The sequence below is a fragment of the Acanthopagrus latus genome, chromosome 11, assembly GCF_904848185.1.
Source record: "Acanthopagrus latus isolate v.2019 chromosome 11, fAcaLat1.1, whole genome shotgun sequence".
Taxonomy (NCBI): domain Eukaryota; kingdom Metazoa; phylum Chordata; class Actinopteri; order Spariformes; family Sparidae; genus Acanthopagrus; species Acanthopagrus latus.
Genome location: NC_051049.1, coordinates 15,608,440 through 15,630,783, shown reverse-complemented (window position 1 = coordinate 15,630,783; position 22,344 = coordinate 15,608,440). Strand labels below are relative to the sequence as shown.

Sequence of the window (22,344 nt, the reverse complement as noted above, 5' to 3'; positions counted from 1 at the left end):
AATCTACAGGACAAACACTGATTTTAATACCAAATGACACAGTTAGGGCCTGGCATTGCAATTCGATTTATACATCTGTGTACACATATTTCCGTTGATCATGTGGCTGTTTAATCCCAGTTCGGTTGGACTGTTGGTTTGTGTTTTTATGGTTTGATGTCAGTGGTTGTTGTAGCTATTGTCACGTTTTAGATAACTTGTGAAAAATGCAAAATTAATAGGAGGTTGGTAAGAAATCCATTACAATCAATTAGTTCATAATTTGTTAGATGTGATATCTGACAACCATAACCATGGTAATATCTACAGGATATAAATGTAAAACACGCCTCATGAAACAATGGAATGTTCAGTGGCTTTATCACTTCATTAAGTCTGTTACTTGATTAATAGATGGCAGAGAAAGTCTTGACTTTGTTGAGCAGTTCATTTCTGCATGAGCAGGTCCTCATGTGTTTATTTAGCTTGATAAATGGAAACGTGGAACTCATTAGTGTAATTTTGTGGGAAAATGCCTCACCGATACTTTTCTGATAATGGTTCAACTGCTACAGTGCTGTAAGATTGTGTACAGTTTACTAAAGTGGACATGTTTACTACATGTACATGATTATGTTGTTATCAAGAGATCCTGTCACTGAGTTGACTGCAGAATAAAAGTTATGATAATTTGCAGGACCTACTGTACCTACTGACATACAGTAGACAAACACCAAGGAATTAACAAATAAAGTTAGGGGGAAGTTTGTCTTAACTGACTGGCAGTTTTGTTAAGTAATTCATATTATTATCTATTACAACAAAAACTTTTTTTTGCTTTTTACATTTTTTTTATTCTTAAAAATACACAAGTCTTATCTTGTTAGTGTGAAGTCAGCAGTTTCCGTCCGTCAGCAAAAATGCTGAGGCACAATTAAATCCCTTCCACTCGAGTGGAAGCATTATCTTGGTTGCATGACAGCTTATCAGACCAGACATTGTATTAGGACGCCAAACAAGTATAAAGCAGCATGCTACAGGTTATTAAAACACAGACAGATACACAAGAAGGACACACACGGCAGCGAACGCACACACATACTGTACAAAAAAGCAATCAAGCACAGAGCGAGAGAACTCATATTGGCATCTGGAGCATCGACTCCATTCAAATATAACACACTTAGAAAAAAAAAAGCAAAAGAGAAGTGAAAAGCTCAGCAGCGGGTAAACAGTAATTTGCTGCAGAATTTTGCACACACAGAGCTCAATCAGTAGCTCAGTGCCATGCTGTGTGGCATAGCATCTTGGAAATGCAGTCATACGTTGTTGGTGCGGAGGATTAGCTGCTTATGAGGTGTAAAAAGTTAATGAGGAGGTTTTTCTGACCTGATTAGGAGTGGGGGAGGAAATTTGTGTGACCTTGTGGTTAATCCCCCTTACGTAGTGTATGCACAATAAGTCTTTCCGAGGCTAATTTAAGAGATAAAAACGGGTAAAACGTGTAATGGCAGCAATTTGAGGCCGGTCTCTATAGATCGTATGATCATTACACACTATTTGTGTAAATGTAGTGATGTGGTAAGAGGGTTTTATACCCCATAGAGCAGCTGGAAATGAATTGTCGTTGCTTCTATGTCAGACACAACAGTCATGAGGCTTCAGTGATGAGTTAGTAGACAGTGGAGGTCAGTTATAGGACACTCAAAGCTTTGCTATTGTTCAGTATGACCAACACAGGAGGACGCTCCACTTGGAGGCAGGGGGGGGAGGGAAGCTGAGGGGGGGGAGGGGTTCTGAAATGGTTCTGCCCACCTTGGTAGTCACTGTGAGGAGGGGCTTCCCTTCTGATGACGCCTTACTTGGTATCTCCTTCAGGACCATGGCAACAGTCTTATCTGCAGCCCTAGAGTCTTTCCCCTACAACAGTGAGATCAACAATGACTTGTGTCAGGACAGTTGGACAACTCAGTGCTTTTTGCCCCCGTCCAGGGCATCTTACAGAACAGACTTTACTTTATGATGATGGGGCTGTCTACGGTAACACAACATCGACTGAAGACATTTCCACAAGACTATGGCAATGAAAAGAGGGTCACTGCACAATGTGGAGGGTTGAATGTGGACAGTGATGAGCATGGCTGTCCACAGCAATATTTATCCAGTACTAATGAAGACAGAATATCATACAGAGCTCATTACCACAGACCACGCTATTACACTAAGAATCATGTACAGTGTATGGCGAGTGAATGTTCATGTCTACCGGGCAGATGATGATGATGTGCATCGTGTTGTGATGACTGTAAAGCTACGTTAGGCACGTGATCTAAAAGTCTTTCAGTACTGAAAATTAAACTGCAGACATTTCTCCTGTTGTCAAGCTTAGCTGATCTGTGAAACTTTTCACAGAACGTGTGAAAGAATAGAAGATGAAAAAAGCTCATGTTGGTGACTTTTTCTCAACCGTTCATTCACCGTCTATCTTACATGGCAGTTGATCTTGTCTTCTGCTTGGAGGGTAAGTCGCTAGCTGCTCGCTGTTGCTAGCTGCTCGCCGTTGCTAGCTGCTCGCTGTCTAAAACTCAACATCTAAATACCACACACCTGTCCCATATGGACATTGGGCACTATTGCTAAGTTTGATGGCTCCTTAGAGGCAGACCAACAGTGACGCGCCTTCTGCTGAGGAGTAATAAAGGCACAACTTGTGTGCCTTGAACAGGCTCTGTGAAAGTGGGTCCCAGACCTGTTAAACTGCCTGCTTCCATGTTCTTGCATTCCAAGATATGAGTGTGTCCATACATATTCCTGATCCATAAGTGGTGTTAACTAGTACGGGAATATAGTAATGCTTTAACAAAGGTGTGGAAGAAGACCGCCAGTAAACATGAATATGAAGCAATGGCAGTTTTGCAAAGGATAATGTGTGCTCGACAAGTTTTAAACTGTTACTTCTGGGGGAATAGCAGAACATTACATACACCAATTAGCATGCCTGATGCTAAAATGTAATTGTCAGGTAAATTACTGACATAGGAATCGTGTGCGGCACACATTGCAGCTACACTTTGGGCTTCTGTTTGCATTTAGCAGCTTTTATTAAAGTTTGACTTGAATCATATTGTTAAATTTAACATTCTCAGTTGTAATATAATATAATATATAATATAATATAATATAATATAATATAATATAATATAATATAATATAATATAAATTATTAAGTTGCACTTTCTCCTCAGACTGTTGTTCGGTGTTCATACAAGTTTGCTGGTCAAACACAGAAGAACAAACCAAATAGTTAACTCCTTCACTGCCATGTCACAAGAAGTGATAAGATCACAGTCTAACTGTACCCAAACGTAATCTCCAAGCATGTACACATCCATTCTCCGTCTACCACCCACATCATCTCACGAAGGAAGAAAACTGTGCAGCACTCGTCCGATAATTGCTAGGTCGACATTACATAACAGTACAAATTGATTACATAATGGGTCAAATTGATTCTGCCGGGTCATTGTCATCCTTCTCACCTTGAGTTTATGGCAGAGACCCGACAGCAGAAAACCACCGGCTTTCACCTCAGACATTCACTTGCTCAACAGTCATTTTAAGAACAGAGATGTTGCGGAATCTGAATTGTCACACATTTCTCGTCCTACTCCTGATACTAAAATTGCTGATCAGAGAGAAGATCCTGCCGTCCATCATCTGCAGTGAAACTGCCTGTTCAGACTTAGCATGAAACCCATGCTGGAGGCCTTTAAGCTGGATCTTATTAGGGCTTTTAACATTTCCACTTGCCAGAAAAATGAATTAGGCCATTTCCCTCACTGATTTCCTCAACTGATCATGTCACAAAATGCATGTGCCGGGCCCTGGGGGAGACTTCCTTTGAAAGCCTAATGCTCCTAATAAAGTCCCCAAAGCCACCTGCGCCCACTCTCTACTCTCAATCAGTATAAATGAGCAACATCCGTTGCCAAGACAATGCCAGGAGCAAAAGCAGCGTTAACACAGCCAGAAATGATTCAGAAAAGCTCTTAACGTTTGTTGTTTTGTTTTTTTTTAGTTTGTTTTGCTCTCTCTGAATGGAAGATGACACAGTCTGAAAAGTGCTAAATGCTCCTTCTGTGCCGTATGTGCAGGTATCGTGCGAGCCAACAGTGTCGAGGATGTCTTCCACCAGGCACGCAGGCAGCTTGTGTTGGTTTACAGTCTTGGCTGGCCTGCCGTGTTGTTTTGTGTCAACTTTTGCTTAAGTGGCTCTCACTTTTTCTGAGGTCTAAACACAGATACGTTTAGCAGAAAACTGCTATAAATAACTATTGAGAAACTTGATAGTCTTGAAAAGCAGATAATTATGTGCTGAAAATAAGAGAGAGATAATAAGAGAGCATAGAGGCTTCTTTTCACGCCGCCAAAGATAGAAATATGAATGATTGTTTTCCTGTAAGAACATCTGATTTCAGTGTTCTGAGATTAATGAAAGAACTGTAACACATTTTCATTAAATGGTTTTCCTCTCTCATCCAGCAGCCTCTGACTAAGGATCCCGTCACCTCGGGGCTGTTTTGCAAGATAGAATAAATACCAAAAAAAACAAATTATCCACAGTAGATGAGATTGACCACAGCATTATGCAAACAGTTTAATCAAATCATTAGGTGGCAGAGGAAATAAATGCTGCTGTTTATCTCAAGGCTCACAAAATTAATTTACATACTCCCAGCCGCCACAGCACGTTGATCACTCCCAACTAATGCATTTGCTGGGAAAATGTCGTTCTGCACAGGCACTCTCGTCTGGAGGATTCACAGTCTTTATGAGATTTTCACAGGAAAGTTAAAACCAGAGAATTTAGCTGTCGTGACATGAGTCTGGAGAGAGTTTGAGCCACATCTATTGCTTGAAAATCAAAAGCAACTTTTCTTTCATGCTATGGCAAAAAGAAATACTAAAAAAAAAAAAGAGAGAGAGAGAGAAACTTCTGACTCAGCAGTTTGGTTTGTAGTTGCCATATACATTATGTCTGACAAATTGTTACAGAACTTATGACAGTGGTGTTGCCCTCAGAAACTGTACATAGTTACACAAAATGCTAATTTCTACATAATCCTGTTTTAAGTCTTTAAAACAGCTGTTTTTTTTTAATACTGTCCTGTCATTCACTCCTCTCACACTTATGCTCACCTGCAGTCATTATCTGGGGCTGTCAGCTGCATCAACCACAGGTATCCAAAAGACACACCTTAACTGTCAGCCTATCATCTCGCTGCCAAATTTTTAAATGTGATTCACCAACATGGAGTCTTCGCAGATTCACCAGCTTCATTAGTTTCATCAGCTTCATCAGCCTACCAGTCTCAGCAGAGTCATCAGACACCGCCTCTACCTCCATGGGGGTATTTTTCTTGCACTCTTCAATCAAAAAAAATGATATCATCTGCTATGATAAACTTGTTTGAGTTGTTTGTCCTGCTCGAAATTAGTGGGTTTATCTATTTGCCAATAAATCTGACATGAAATATTCCTCAGTATTTATGTTTTGCACTATGAAACCCTGATGATTCTTTTTAACATCAACAGGCATCATATCTGACCGTGATCACATCTCTGCTCGTGACCTGGCTTAAAAGATTGAGTTGATAAGATTGAAGAAATTGCCGAGAGCTTGCCGAGAGAAAGTTTGATTTTGAGCGTCAACTGAAGAAAATCTTGTGCTCCCTTGTGACATTTTTACAAACAAAACAAAAGATACCTCTAAAATCGGATTACCAACTCTTTGTTTTAATGCATGAACTCTGTGTAAGATCATCTGAAACCAAATCTGATGACCTGTGATACCAACACCCAACAGTTTACACATGATGAACATTAGCTGGTGCCTTCCACAATTAGTTATGCGTTTAAGTTTTTGTGTTACCTCGTATTACACCCCACTTTGGCACTTGCAATGTTAATATTTTTTCTTATGTACATTATTCATTTCAGCTTCTGTCAACAGTATTAATAAACTGAACAGGTGTTAAAATCTCTCCTGCGCTGCACTGCATCCGAACAAACGTGGCTCTGAGTAATGAGGTGTAAAATTACATTTTTAATGCCGACTCACTATATTGTACAATCTTTTGTGGCATTCACAAGACAATGATGAAATAGTCTATATTGAATTTAACGTGTCATTGCTTCAACACAGCGAAATCAAGTGTGTCAACAAACACTTTGGACTTGAAATGCTGTTTTCAGGAGAGACGAAATGTTTGTGTTTGAGGGTCGAGTCTGGACACGCGATACATAACAGGAGCGTAACAGCAACCTTCTCTGTTATGAAAGGGTGAACACAGGTTCCTGTCCCTGTATCATGGCTTATTATAGTGACACTCCATAATCTACTCTTGTCAGAAGACTACTCCCCTCTCCATTAATTCTCCATTAAATTTTCATTGTATTGATTTTAAACATGGTTTGCTAAGTAAAGAAAATAAATAATTTTAGCGTTAGGATTGTTTGAACAAGAACAACTTTGTCAAGACTGTCTGCTCTGATGTTTCCACAAAGGAAACCAGAGGAAAAGAAAAAAAAAAATTAAGTTGTCGTGTCAATGTCTATGAAATGAAAGTAGTGGTTCAAGCAGATTGGGTTTTTTTTTTGTGGGAGTAAAAAGCACTTATCTAATGAATCTTGGACTGCACATTTGCCGCATTCTTCATAGTTGATTTAAAAGATGAATGTCACGAGGGATTACTTACTGCTCAGAGTCAGGGCACCTTGCTGTTGATCTGTTTTATGATGTTCAACTGGTGACATTTAAGTCCTGCAGTATACAACAGGAGATTCTTCCCTACAAGATCTATTTTAGAGCCAGCAGGAGATAACAGCCTTCAATACAGTATAAAACTCTGGTTCCAGACAGGTTAAAAAAAAACCCCAAAAAAGTGTGATAAAAAGACATATCTGATAAAACATTTTTTTTAAAAATCAATTTAAAAAATCACAGGAACAGATATTTGTTTATATTGTCTCACATACATTATCGGAGATCAGGTATAAATGTTGAATAAGGAGAACACATCGGTTCCCCTGCTGTATTGCACTGAGGACAATCTATTCTCCAGGCTGGCCACATGCTCCTGTATCAGCTGGCTGTGATGCTGTGCTCTGACCTCGTGCGTGATGCACTCGTGGCTTCAGAGAGACACCACAAACAAAAGCTGTGATGTCTTTCTGCAGATGGGAAATGTATCACAGTCAGGGATGAGCACACACTACAGTGAGCTGCTGTACAGCGGTTAATTATGAGTAGACGTAATGTACCACACTCAGGCCAATTCATTATTTTAAATGTAATGGCGATAACTAATTTCAAACAAAATAAGATACACTAGTGGGGTGCTTCACAATAACAGCTCACCTGCAAAACCTCCGACTTTTTGCAGTGTGTACACACACTGTTATTGTTTGTCTGATGCCACAGCTGATTTGGATATTTGAAAAGGAATGCTCATTTGATCGATTTTTTTATTTGAAATTTGAAGCCGTGACAACCTTAACAATCACTTAAAAAAAGGGCACAAGCACAATCAGAAGTGTAAATTTAGGATGGCCAGATGTGCAAAAGCAGCCAAGTTGCGGCTCGCACTAGAAACTTCACCCATGCACATCAAACACAAGTGACTGATTTCCACATCCCATGTTGTAAATATTAATATGCTCATTTAATTTGGTCTAATTTGGTTTGATTTGATTTAATAAAGCATTCAACCACAATGTCATCTTCCTATTTGTTGGGACAAAGCTGTTATTTTAAAGCAAATAAGTCATATAATGTTGCTTTAATCTAAAGAGATATATCGATTTAATAATAATGGATTATTTGACAGCACTGCCTTTAAACAGAAATACAACAAGGTTGGAGATCAGAAAAAAATACATTCTGCTACATAGGCTTTTCTCCAGTCTGTGCCTTATTTTTTTTGTAAATGACTCTCTCTGGTCGCTCACAACTGGTCATACATATGCAAGCAGGCAGTGCTGTGTTTTACGGGGTTACAAGCCAAGAAGCTTCAGAAACAACCGGGAAAGAGCAGCTTTATACCAAAAACAAGTAACAGCATAACAGTGTGCCATCAGATCTAGAACCTCAGCTGTGCCACTCTGTTCACTGTGAGGGACGCAGATTTGTTTTTCAGCAACAAACAGGCTGATAATTGTGTTTCTGCTGGCTCTGCTGGTAGGAAATACCAGTATTAACCCTCACAAACACACATGTACACTCACATTGAAACTTATGCAGAGTCAGACACATGTAATCACGGACACACACACACACACACACACACTGTGGGTGACTCAGTCTGGTGCTGAGGCTCAGTGCGTTATAAGATCCTTAACACTCCAGATATTAAAACCAATAACCCACTCCCAATAGTGGTAATATTCTGGCTAAGCTATGCTAATACCTATAAATGTTACCGAGGGTCTTCAATTTTATTGCTTCCATTTCAACTGAAGTGGCTCATGAGGAGGTTTTCTATCAGCGTGACATTTCCTGCCACTGTTTATTGGCTCTCACACACTTTATGGGGATTGCTTCTTATAATGAATGGATGGCAGCACACATAATGTGTCACAGAAAACTGCAACCTGCTGTGGTCTCGAAAAATAATTCATTCTTATTGTGCTTACAGCTGCTCATACATCACTGTCCGGATGTATTGGCCTGTACGGCGATAGACCTGGCCGCTGTGTCACGTCAAAGACTTTTTGTCGATGACAGCTGATACAAATTTACGTTCTAGTACAAATAAGTGCCCTCTACGCTACGTCTGGTGTCCTGAGGGTATATTTAGTACCCACTCATGTTCCCATAGTGGTTTATTAAGACTTGAAAAATGTGACATTAAGTCATTGCCGACCAATAAATATGCCTGAGCACTAGACACGATCCAATCATCAAAGCCCAAGGCAGCTTAAAGGCACATTCAGGATCACAGCAAGCCACGTTTTTGTTTGTGAAGTAATGTTCTTTGGTGCCCTCAGCAAAATTAGCTTATTTAATTGCATCTATTCTAATGTGAATATAATTATAACCCTGAAAAACTGCACGGCGGATTTAATACTCATCTCTAATCGGGTTTTTTGATTCCTTGGCTACCTTTTTTTCTCCATAACAAAAGTGCAATTAAGGCCACAGAGCTAATTAGAGGCATGGGAGACTGCAGCAAAGTTGTTGGTTTTTAATTGTCTCTTGTGTGCAAATAATGTCCTCAAATGCAGCATGAAGTTGCATGGGAAAATATTTATCATGGTGCTAAAGGCAGCCAAAGTTAGTAAACAACTTTCCTTGGGGTTGTTTTCAAGAAACAAACAAGTGACGCACATGTATATGCACGATGGCACGTTGGAGAAACTTTTCGACATTTGGGGAAAGAAACTCAATTGCGTTCTTGCAGAAAGTTAGAAGACACGACTGATATCACTCACAAGTCCGTGTGGTAAATATGAAGATGAGCCAGCAGCTGGTTAGCTTAGCAGAGCACAAAGAATGAAAACAGGAAACAGCTAGCCTCGCCTTGGTAATAGAATCAGCCCAACAGCACCTCTAAAGCTCACTGTGTAACACATTGTATCTTAATTCATCATATTATATCAGGGTTGGCTGTAGCTCAGCTGGTAGAGCAGGTTGCTACAGATTGGAAGCTCACTGGTTCAAATCCTGTCCCTTAGTGACTTTATTGTGTTTTCTCATTAATCTAAGCAGCAGATTCTCTAGTTGTATTACTCCCAGCTAAAGCTTACAAGCTCACATCTTGCGGTACAAAGTTGTGTGATGACACTGGAGTGGCTCAATACATAAAAATCTTCAACATCAACAAATAAGTTCAATTCTGGCTGTGCATCACAAATTGCCCTTTGAAGAAGACAAGTTTTGAACAAAACTAGGTGAGCTGTTTCCAATTGTGTTCATTCTTTGTGCAAAGCTAAGCTAACCCACTGCTGCTGGTGTGTTTCAGATTTACTGTACAGTCATGGAAGTGGTAGCAATCTTGTCATCTAACTTTCAGCAGGAAATGGAATAAGCATATTTTCCAAAATGTTTAAGTATTGCTATTTAAAACATCAGGCTTTATTCGTTTGCTTTGTTCAACGTAATCCAACCAAAATTTTGGAAGACTGGAGAATAGCAGAATAAAAAGATAACCATCAAATAAAATATTCTGTGACACTGTGTTTGATGTTCTATGTACTCGAATAGCATAAATTGGCTCATCTACTCAAGAGTGAGATAACATTATGTGCCTGAAGCTTTAATTAAAATAAAGTCATTAAGAAATACAATAAAATACATGAAAGGTATTTGACTGAAAACGCTCCAGTCACTTCTGATTCAGCTTATTTAATTTGCACACATTGCGAGAAGCTGGACAGCAGCATTTAGCTGGTGATCTGTGTTAAAAGTGTTTGCCTGTCAGCAGTGTCTGCCACAGTACTGTGACAGACAGGTCTGTATGGATTTAAGCTTTGGTGACGCTTTAAATCCCTCGGTCAACAAAAGAGGTTTGAGGCGATTTGCTGAAAGCCACCCTGTGGCTGCATTACTGCACCTGCAGTATTTAACTACTGGAGGCCATGTCAGGCCTCTGCTGTGAATCAGACCCAAGACAAATACTAGTAAGTTTGCTTCAACTTACTCAGGTGTCACATCAGTCAGATTGCCTTCGTAGAAGTGATGATACAAAAAAGTTGAACAGTTGTTTATTTTACAGTTTAATTCATGATTTACGGCAGCAGTTAATTTTTATGCTTGTTTTGATTAAGCTCAGTGTACATGGTGTCACATTCTAAATGCAACCCACAGATTCTATACCAACTATGATGGACATCTCATTTAATCTTCATCTCATGAGAGACATGGAAACATTTTGATTGTCAGCATTTATCAGCTTTGTTTACGTTTTGTCGACTCTGTACCGTGAAATCAGAATAGTTACTACTGTCTTAAGAACTTCATTTGAAAGACTTACGTTAATGCCGTTTCCAGTCGACTGACCACCCAAAGCACTGAACAACAGTTGTCACATTCAACCATTCACACACACAGACATACTCTGATGGCACTAGCTCATTAAGAGCAATTTGGGGTTCAGTATCTTGCCCAAGGATAGTTCGCCATGCAGCAGAGATCGAAGCACAGACCTTCTGATTAGTGAATGACATGCTCGACCTCCTGAGCCACAGTGGCCTTATCTGACTGATGATTATGTGGGTAGTCTTCATAGACTTAACAACAAACAACTATAATCTTTTCATTATGTGGCGGAATCTAAATCATTCACACACCTCTCCTATTGATACAGAAGAGTCATGCATTCTAACCAGCTGTGTTTCATGTAAACACATCAGCACTGGTGTATATATCTGTATAATGTACAGATAATGGATGGATGGATGGATGGATAATTTTCCCTCACTCAAGCGAATCCACAGACATTGTTGTGTGTGCATTTGAATGTAGGAACTAATGTATATGATAACGCCGACCATATAGCTGTGCAGAGGGAAGAGTGCATCCACTCTTCAGCATGGTGATACAGTGTAGTTTGGTGGAAAGAAAATTGTAGCTACATGCAACAGCTCACGACAACATTATCTTGAGGAGTTTTGATATGGGGTCCCTTTAAGGAAGGGTGTGACTTTTGTATACCCTTTTTTGTAACACTGACTTCCTGGTATCTCATATAGCAGCTTAAAACAAACAGGAAGGATTATGTTGAAAAACTGTTCAACCTTGCTCTGTTGTGAATGTCAGCAGGATGCGCACTAAATTTAATAGAGCCCATAGGACCAACTATAAAACCAGAATCCACTGACAAGCTGTTATTTTTACACATGGCTGAAAAAACTATTATCTGCAGCAAATAACTTGTTAACTTACGGCAAATCTGACAATGCTTATCTTACAAACAGCCCCAGATTTATTAGCCAGTACTTAATTAATGACATCCACAGTAACTCCTCCACTCCTAGATTTATGAACAGGGAAATAATTATTCCACTGATTCTCTGTAAACCTAATTTCTGCGCAGCACAACTGAATATATTTCATTATATAGAAGATCTGCCACGACAGAGGTTTCACAAATAATGAAGTGACACTCTGGGAAAGGCAGAGGACTGTAATGCTATATAATGGGGATAGATGGTGGAAAAGCGTCCCTGTGGGTTTACAGGCTGCCGCTCCCGAGGACAGCTGAGCAAATATGGCTTAAACAGAAATCAGTGCAAAGGCATCAAGCCGTCTAGTGTGTGCCAGACTATTATGGCCCACAAACACACGTCTGAGTTCACACCATTAAGAATCACTGCAGCGAGCTACTGGTTGCTATGGCTGAGGTGCCACTGGCCGCTGCTGTTTTCACGCTGACAATCCTGGAAAGGTGCCATGGTCAACAATTGACTTTTTTCATTAGGGATGTTGACAGATGCAGATCACATTTAAGCCTCTTTGGAGATCAGCACTGACTCCACAAATGTAACTAAATACACAAGATTTTGATCGCAATCGTATCTCTGTCAGGCCAAAAGTTTAGAAATTGTCCCAACAGCAATACAATTCATATAAGAATAGGCTGATGATGACAGGTGTGGGCGACCATTCAGTTTCAACCCAAAGATAGGCAATACAGAGATGAGTATAAATGATATATAAGTATATAAAGTTTATAAAAACACTTGTAAGTTGAATGAAAGGTATGTCTAAACACAGCTAGACCATCAACAAGAAGCTATAACTGAAATATCAACAATTTTCCACAATCTTTCTTGATTAAAAAAACAACTGGCAGTTTAACTTATAAATCAGTATTCACCAATCTATATTGGCTAATCCAGTATTCAATTCAGAGAGAAACATTTACAACAAAGATAGGTTTCATCCACCCCAGGTCTAGTTCTAGTTCACCCAAAATATGGCCAAACTAGAATGGCACTCAGTAGAGTGCATACCTCTGTCAAGGCACAAAAGTCCTCTTTCATTTAATTAAGCTGATCGAATATTAAATAAAACATATTCAAACCCACTAGTTCCAGAGGTACCAACCAACCAACCAACCAACCAACCAACCAAAGAAACAACTCAACAACCAACCAAACAGCCAACCAAACAACCTAAAACAACATTTCCAATTTATGCAACTTTGAATGCAAGATAAGGCTGATGTGCAAATGTTTTTAACACTTACAAAACAGTTACTTAAGGGAAAACTGTGTTACATCAGATGATATGTAAGGATATGAGGCTGTAGCACGCACTTTACACGGATGCCAGTTTAAACCTCGGGCCGTCAGAGGAAAGTTTAGAACAGGAAACTTTCTCACATACAAATAAACAACCCTATTAGAAGTGTTAAATATCTGTTTTCATAAAAACATCAACAAATAGCTGTCTGATAGGCCAGTAACTTCTAAAAATAAAAACTGATCTTCAGAGCAAAGTAACAGTGCGTGACTTGCACAGCATCTCAGTGCCATTCTGACCTTTTAAAAGGCAGTTAGGTTTTAAAAGTGTACATCTCCCCAGTAGAGCTAACATCTCATTCTGTTGAGCAGTGAGTGCAGTGTGCGGTGCGGTTCATCACTGGTGTGGTGCACAAAAACATCTGGACACCTGCCATCACTGCTCTTTAATCTGGTCACACACTGTTGGCTGGTGTTAAGAACCTCATAGCTTTTTTTTATTATAACCAAAAAATATTAATCAATACTCTGCATATTCATTAAAAAGGCGACAATGGATTATAAGACCCATTGTGTGAAAATAAATAATTTACTGTTGGTGTGAAATGGTTGTTTTGGATCCACACATTAGCTGAAAATGGGGCCTTACATTGTACACATGTACGGTACACAGGACAGTAGTTTAACATTTGTGACTACAGACAAACAATTATTGAATTCAGAACAGGAACAAAATTAACAGATAAAAATATCCACTTTAACTGGATGTCTGGTGTTGTATGAGACCCCTTATTATGGATATTGTTGTTCTGCAATTAAGATTTTTAAACACTTAAATATGTCACCAAGTGAGCTTATAGTACACAGATTGTTGTTTGCTTGAAAGGTGCATGGCAGACTTGAACTTGACTTGATTAGGGTAATCAAGAATGATTCACATGAATTAACAATAAAGCTCAGGCAATCAAATTTGTCTTTTCCTTTTTTTTGGTTGAAATAGAATTCAGTCTGCCAAGTAATTCAACAGCAGGCCCAGTAGAACAGTAAAAAAATAAAAATAAAAATGCAGAAATCGATGATTCCAGACATTTTCTAACCCTGAACTAAAAGAATAATCGCTGGAATGCAAAATAAAATTTCTTATGCCATCACAGTTTATATCTTATAATCTATCCATAGATCATTTCTTTCTATTAACTCACCAGTCAAAAGCTCGAGAAACAAATGAGTAAATGGAAACTGTTTTGTCAAATCAATACATACCAAAACATGGATCGGCCCGAGACACACATATACTTTAAAGCCGATGCTCCAGTGTCCAGTGTACAGGGGTTAACACTTCAAAGGTACAGTCACGTGTAGTCAGACAGAAAGTGTCCAGAGAGTTTGAAAGTTCAAACAAAGTGTGATGAAGGTAGTCTTTGGTAGGGGAATGCAAAAGTTCAAAAACAGAAAGATCCAAGGCAAAGAGTTTAAAGTTTAAAGCTGTTTGAGCTGCCTTTGGTCTTTGGTTGAGATATGACTGTGGGTCAAAGGTCAGAGGGTCAGGAGGACACTGCGAGAAGATCACCTGTCTTATGCAAGTGTGAACTGAAACAGGGGTGCACATTGTTAGAATACCAGCAGGCTGACGAACCTCAACATACGTATGTTAACCCACCAGGATGCTAGCGAGTGTGAGTGTATAATCCCAGCGGATACTGTCGGCTCACGCTGAAACGTGAACATGAAACACAGGCTGCTGCTCATGAAACATTAACGCTGGATCACAGAGCGTGTAAAAAGCATGTCAATTTCAACTGAGGCTGTGTGAGGATCTGAACAACGGGGCTTCCTACACCCGAGGATGTATGTTTGAATCATTAATATGTATGCACACTGGACGCTGTATCCACTTGACTGAAGGCACTTGTGACAGAAACGGCCCAGGAAGCGGCCGGTACTGGTGTAGAAAGTGGCCGGTGGCATTCATTAAAGACAGCTTCGGGCTCCTCCCGGTCGGAGTACTCACATGAGATGTTTCTTGGCGGCTGAACATTTCATTAGCTGGAATCCGATTTGGCAAGAAAAAAACACAAGGATTTTGCTGGGGCTTCAAGTGTGCCTGGTTGGGCACTCTGAGTAGTGGATAATGCATTCCCATTTCTCATTAGAACTGCATATATTAACATGTTTTATATTGTGTAACTCACGCTAGCAGTATACGTAGGGCATCTGACTGTAGGAACAACATCTGTAGTCAAAGAAAGGAAAACATAATGGTATTTAAAATAAATTAAGCTATCAATCATCCATATGTATGATAATATTTCCAAAGAAGCATTCCTGGGGTCCATATGGCTTCAGTGCTGTGTTTTACTTTGCAAAAGTGTCACTTTCGTAAGTGTCAAGCTCGTGTTCACACCTACTCAGATGGTCTGCTGTGCTTTCTGTTCTCCCAACATGCTCTTCTTTCCTCTCACCCCCCTGAAGGTGGATGGGTTCTCTAGAGACGACTTTACCAGCAGGCACCATGGCAGCAGCTTTGTTTTGACTTCCACTCCTCTTCTGAGCAGGAGAAGATCGATTCTTTCTTTGGACTCTTTAAATTACTCCTCATGTCCACCGTTGCAGGAGTGAGATTGAATGATAAAGTCTGTCCACAGCTTGCAGCTCTGATCCCGTTTTGGGAGAACCAGCGGTGCTTCTTTATGATCATGTCAGCCGCAGGGAACAGGGAACAGGGAACAGGGAACAGGGTTTCATGTGAGCGGCCATGACCGAATAGTCAACACATATCTGCCTTGTAAGTCCTGCTGTCATCTGTTTATCATTAAAGCTTTTTGAATATCGCACACACAAGCTCCTTTTGTCACCTTGCCATCAGCTCCACACATTAAGAGCTCCTCAGCATGTCCCTGCTGTTCTTTTACCCAGTTTGAATAGGTGCAAATGACACATCAGAAATAGCTTCGAGATACGGAGTGTACCTCTTTTTGATTGACAAGTTTATTAAGTTCGACCTGGGAGAATGGCTCCCTGTCAATGCAGCTGTAATAACAAGAGGGATATTACGCAAGACGCATGTTATCCAGCTAAAAAAATTCCATACAGCTTGCTACAACGAAAAAAATCACACATCCCGAGGTGGTTGTCCTCTGATTAGCCTCAGGTAAGGTCTCGAGAGGTGCTCCTTCCTTACAGCTGCACAACATGCAACATGTAACTGTTCGTTCCTTACAAAACAAAGCTCATTTCCCCTCTGCTCTTTCCCCAGTGCCATCTGGACCCCTCACTCTAATGTTAGACACCGTGACCTTTCTCTGCCACGACACTGCTCCAGCCTCATTGTGCATCAGGTCATCACTTGTGTTTGTGGTCACGGTCAAGGTTAGAGGCTCCCTTGTTGCCTCATTTGTTTCATGGTTTGTAAGCCAGGTAACTGAAAAAAATACCAAACAGATTCACAAAAATCTGGGATGGAGAACTGATCTCGGCCCAGAACAGACTCCATGAACTTCTGATGCAGATCCACAAAAAGACTCACTTTTCATTAATTTCTCGGGGAGTAATTTATGGATGCTGATGAAACAAATATGGCCTATTTAGGAGCCTGGTATCTATCAGCGAATGGGATGGGAAAATGTTTGAATTTATATTGAATTAGGCTTGATTGAATTAAAGGGTTCTGTTGGGCCTTGGTGCTGGTATGCGCTCCACTTAGTGCCATTTTAGTTTTTATGTGGAAGAGACGCCAGTGACAGAAAAATCTAATGATTTGCAGTCAGCAGGAGAATAAAAGGAATAAACTCATTTTAAAAAGGTTATCAATAAAGAGGACAGAGAAAATATGGAGAGAATCAACTTTTGATGCTCAGCAGGAAGACTTGCTGATAGTTTTAAGAAACAGAAAAAAAATGTTAGCGCCACAAACTTACTATGAAGTGGAATAATAGTATAGGTGGTGGGGTCCCTTTATAATCTACACCAGACAAACAAGCAGTCCAGGCTGGTTTTGGTGACTAGATAGAATTAACTTTTCAAAAGAACACAAGTAAGCTCAAGCAAGGCTAATTCCAGCAGGTCTGCACCTAAACTGAACTCCCTTCCAAAGTATTTCCTGAAACAATGAGAAACCCTCATCGACACCTTATTCAACATGATACAGCCTGAGTTTGCTCAACTGTAAAGGCCACTGGATGCTCTCACATCCTGTTTGCCGATTTGGACCTATGCTGAACTAGCAGCTTATATAGATAGGAACTCGTGTAAAAAAACATTTTGGCAATTGAAGTTGAATACCAGCAATAAATCATTACTTCATGCATACATCTTTAAATTAAGTTGTTTTCTGATTAACAATGTGAATGATGACAGTCTGAATACTGACATGCCCACCCCTTGCTAACATAACTGGCCAGAGTACAGCCTACTCTGAAAAGAGATGGGTTAGCATCGGGATGAAAAAACTGCAGTACCCCCACAGAAAAGATCAAAAGAGCAAAACATGCATTTTAAAAAAAAATGCTTATTTTCTCCCCTGCATTATGACAATACTTAATGAAAGCCTTCTAAAGGGTGCACTGGCTGATACGGTGTTATTATATTGAGTGTATTGTTCATTTCCCAGAAGGCCAAATGACCCAACAGCACAGCCTGACATAAGCAGAGTCTCCATTTCAGCTGTGAAGCAAACATCAGTGAGTCAGTCCTCCTCTTAATCATTCTTCGTACAGTAGCTACAGACCACAAACACACCGGCCATCTGTGGGTTTCTGAGGGAAGTGGCGATCTCGTGAAATAACAGCAATTCAGCAATTCCTCATGTGAATTTGCTTCTCGCTGCACTCTGTCGGCCAAGACTAATGATATGCAGCGCGGGCACGTTTTATTTTAAACAACACACCTGCTCTGAATGTCTCAAAGAGCAGGTGTGTTGTTTTCATGTAGCCTGTTTATGAAGCGGTAATTCATACACTGTTGATGGTTTTAGGCCGCCCCCTATTTTTTGTTTGTTTTTATCAATGAATTAATTATTGAGTGTCTCAGTATTCTATCTTCAACAAGCTCAAAAAGACACAGTTTTACTAGCCGATCTGCAAATGTGAACAGCCAAATTTCAGAAGCTCACACTTTTTTGGCTTTAAATTTGTTACTATTCAGTCAGCTTATTTAGCTGTGTGGCTCCAGGGTTGGCACTGCCATTTTGTTGGTCTACCACTTTGGTTCAAAATGAAATATTTCAACAACTATTCCATGGATTTACACAAAACCTTACAGCTACTTTTAAAATCACTTGGTACAGACTTCCATTATACTCGAAGGATCTACTGAGGTTGGGGTTGATCTGACTTTTCCTCTAGTGTCACTATGAGGTTCACATTTTTTACTTTTCTCTGCGACACATCTTAACAACTATCAGATGGACACCTTGACATATGATTAATCTCATGGCTTTGAGGGATTTCACCGGCTTTTTCTCTTGCAGCCTGGAAAAGTCAGGAAAAGATGGTGCTGAAAACGCCATATTCAGGTTGAAATTTGTAAGTTGTTTCAGAAATGCTATAACGGACCCCATACAGCCTAAAAGAGGACTTCTCAAGCATAATGAAAATTTAGGGAAAGTTATGGTGTGGAAAATCAAAGCTTTTCTTTAAAGTCACACAGGAAGGCAAAGTGAGAAGCCAGAGAGAGGGGGGAGACCTTTGAATATGGGGACAGGGGCACACATTTTAACACAGGCTTTCTTGGAAGACATTCATTGTGATGTGTCGGCTGTTCACATGTATAAATGCAGAAAAAAAATGTCAAGATTGGAAAAAGAGAGAAGTTCAAACGCTTGCTCCCGCTCACAACCGGCCAATCACAGTGTGAAGTATCAGACCATCAGATGAGCACCTCTGAAGGAGTATACCGGCCCCTTCAGTCAGGTAATGACGCTGGTACTATTGGCCCCCATGGTGCAACATCCCATGAATGATAATCTACAAGGTTCTTGTTTATTTCAGAAACATGTTGGGAAGTACGATATGGTAAGATAAGATTTTGTGTTTCAACTGGGATTATCTAATCATCTAATCAATCAGCTTTAATAATTTTGTGAGGACAACACTGTCTGTCTAGAGTTGAGAACCTAGCGTGACTCAATCATTTCTAAAAAAAAATTAAAGAAACTCATCTGTCTGATTTGACTCCACTGAAAGCAGACAGGTTTGGATCAAGTAGGATCAAGTCTGATGCAGATCTCAGTTTACATCTGTCATGAGTCAGAGGCCAAACAAAAAAAAAGTAATGATTTGATAGAGAGGAGCCTGATGGACAGAAACAACCCGCGAGGACTAAAAGAAACTAATGAATGAATGAATTCATCCTGACATTGTCCGTGCTGCTGTGATCAAAGAGGAGCATTTTTAATCATAAAACATCACACAGTCTCTCCTATTCACCTCATCTATTTCAAGAAAAGGTGCTTGACCTCAACCACCATTAGCTGACCCAACTCGTCCATTCCCCTCATCAGCGCCCGGGAAGACCTGCAGGGCTCCTGTCAGTGCTGAACTTGGAGTTGTAATTCATGCATCAGCAGCAGCAGCAGCAGCACAGCCACCAGCTGGAGGGGTAATAAAAGAAGCTGAGATTATAGTTCTGTAAGAGTGCTTTGTCTTCGCTGCTGCTGAAATGCTGCCGCAAATCTCTCACTATAATTAACCTATAAGGGAGAAGAATGAGGGGGAGGGCAGAGCCAGATCAAATTTCAGCCGACTTTCTTCACATTTCTACCTTTGTTTTATCAAAGTTTTGCAAGTTGAAAATGATCTTAATTTATTTCCCTTTTTTCCCATTTTCATTTAGAATTTAGAACCCAAGCTATCAAATGTTATTTGATAGTGTGGGTTGGTCTGATGGTACACCACTTTCGTCCTAAAATACCTCAACACCTCTTAGATGGATTCTGTATTGGACTCTGTATTTCTGACAGACATTCATGCTCCCCTGAGGATGAATTCTAATCATTTTGTTGAACCCAGTTTTCCTTGAAATCTTTGTGAATTTGAGTGTAAAATCAAGGATGTAAAAGCTCTTGGAGATTGACATAAATAGACATGGGTTATAGAAAGAGCCAGAATTCATATATTTTGTGCAACTAGAAATTAAAGTTATTTTTTTACTTTTTGACTTAAACAGTCTGTATGTAATTTCTGTTGTAGCATGGGATCATGGGAGATGTCGTCTTCATTGTTAAACATCCACCAGTGCAGAAGAAAATCTCTCTCCAGGAGACAGGTCACAGTACAAAATAGAAAATTGAACCTTACCAAATTTCTTACAGTGATTGGGTTGTATATACACCTATTTTTCAGTGGACAACTGTGTTATTTGACAACTATTTTAAGTTTTAGTCAGTTATCACACGAGAGTGACAGTGGGGCCTTGATGGCGAGAGAGAGCATGACTGAAGGATGAAGGCAGGTAATGGAGGCTGGGTGGTCACAGTGACCCTCAGGCTCAACTCACACTCCATCTCCACTTTAACTCCCTCCACCTTTGATCACTCCTCATATCCTGGAAGAACAAAAGCCCTCTCCAGACCCTAGTGGCCCATTTCCTCTCCCCCCATTACCTTTCCATTAAGGAAAACTGTGGAGAAAGAGGGCACTGAGCCCCTATGCAGAGCCAGCACAAGTCATTACTTACACTATGGCTGTGTCGCTACGTGCAGCTTGGCCTGCAGCCGCTAATGATGAGGGATGGCAGTAAAAGGAGGAGGATCCCCTCTGTGCATTGAGCAGGAGGGTACAGTAACCTGATTACTACTGGCTGCCTGGAAAATGGCATTACATTCTCGCCGCAGACCCGTCTCTCACGTTGAGCCTCTGACTGTCCTCGATCCGAGCGGCTGCACCACCGTGCTCTCTGTGGATGAGTTTATCATTGTGCTTCGTAAGGAGCTGTCGTACAATCCGCCACTGGGCAGCTGCCCCTGAGTGCTTCGATTGCAAAATGTGGCTTTCTGTCTTCCTTATGCATTATTGTTCCAGTCCATCAGAATGTGGTTTGATTTAATTACGTGCCTAGAATAAGGGGATGGAGGTCCAGCTCCATGACTTAAGACGTCGTTGAGAACAGTAAGCCACTGGGAGTTGAAGCTGAGACGTGGACAGCAGGAAAAAGAATAGACCATATTTTTCACAAGGCGACCACTTCATGGACGGACTTAACCCTGGAAAATTGGCTTTTATATTTTGGATACCTAATATTCAGTCCAGGCCCGCTTATTTGTCTCTTCTGTCTCAAGTATTTGTGGTACAGAAATAGACCCAGAGCTATTTATGGGGTGTGAGTGAGTGAGAGAGAGTGAGAGAGAGAGAGAGAGAGAGAGAGAGAGAGAGAGAGAGAGAGAGAGAGAGAGAGAGAGAGAGAGAGAGAGAGAGAGAGAGAGAGAGAGAGAGAGAGAGAGAGAGAGAGAGAGAGACTGATAGATATTCAGCAAAAACAAGACTTACATGTACTTACATAGACTGTATGGCTTTTTGAAAGCAGGCAAACCTCCTAAAAATAGGTGACAGACTCATTTCCCATTGCCAGTACGTGAGTCTGTTTTTTTCCTGATGCTTCATGTTCATGTTCCTGTGACAAATGCGATGAAAAACAAGGAACAGGAGAGAGCGGCAGATCACATATCCCATCAGACCACATCCAGAAAACGTTAAAACTGGCTTTAAAAAGTGCTAATTGATTTCATTCTGAAATGGGCCGATAATTGAAGAAGCTTAAGAGAATCTGACTGTATTTAGCCTAAGGGCCAGGTGAGCAATTCTTATTGGACTAATTGGATTTTTCAGTAATCGTTCAGAGACCGAACACGTTTACTGACTGCTAAACATTTTTTGGTTTCACTGTGTTGATAGATTGGGATCCCCAAATTACTGTTCATCCTGAGTGGGACACGATTGAGTGAACAAAAAAAAAAATGGCAATCCATAGCGGCTTAGAGAGAGCTGGCCCACCAATGTGTTGGGTGGAAATGGGTCCTTGGGAGACATTCAGATTGCTACCCCAAAAACGCTACAACATGTAAGAGTAGTTGGTGGCAATGACTGTATATACACCCTGGAAACGGCTCGTCCCTGTCATAGTTTC

At 40.4% G+C, this 22,344-nt stretch overlaps 1 protein-coding gene and 1 long non-coding RNA gene across 3 annotated transcripts in view; one reads left to right on the top strand and one right to left on the bottom strand.

Moving 5' to 3' along the window:
- Positions 1 to 22,344, bottom strand: part of pex5la (peroxisomal biogenesis factor 5-like a) — a 116,159-nt gene that overhangs the window by 61,260 nt on the left and 32,555 nt on the right. Inside the window, exons 1-2 of one of the 2 annotated variants that reach the window (XM_037114267.1) lie at positions 3,519 to 3,801; positions 1,795 to 1,899 (exon numbers count right to left, since the gene is read on the bottom strand). In XM_037114267.1, the coding sequence (XP_036970162.1) occupies positions 1,795 to 1,899; positions 3,519 to 3,575 (162 nt within the window). In that variant the 5' untranslated portion in view covers positions 3,576 to 3,801. Of the gene's footprint in view, positions 1 to 1,794; positions 1,900 to 3,518; positions 3,802 to 22,344 lie in introns of those variants that run through there. The other variant, XM_037114268.1, reaches the window with a different exon arrangement.
- Positions 4,023 to 6,007, top strand: LOC119028379. The gene is made up of 4 exons (XR_005077696.1): positions 4,023 to 4,133; positions 5,185 to 5,219; positions 5,306 to 5,390; positions 5,575 to 6,007. It is a non-coding gene; the product is annotated as an uncharacterized LOC119028379 (long non-coding RNA).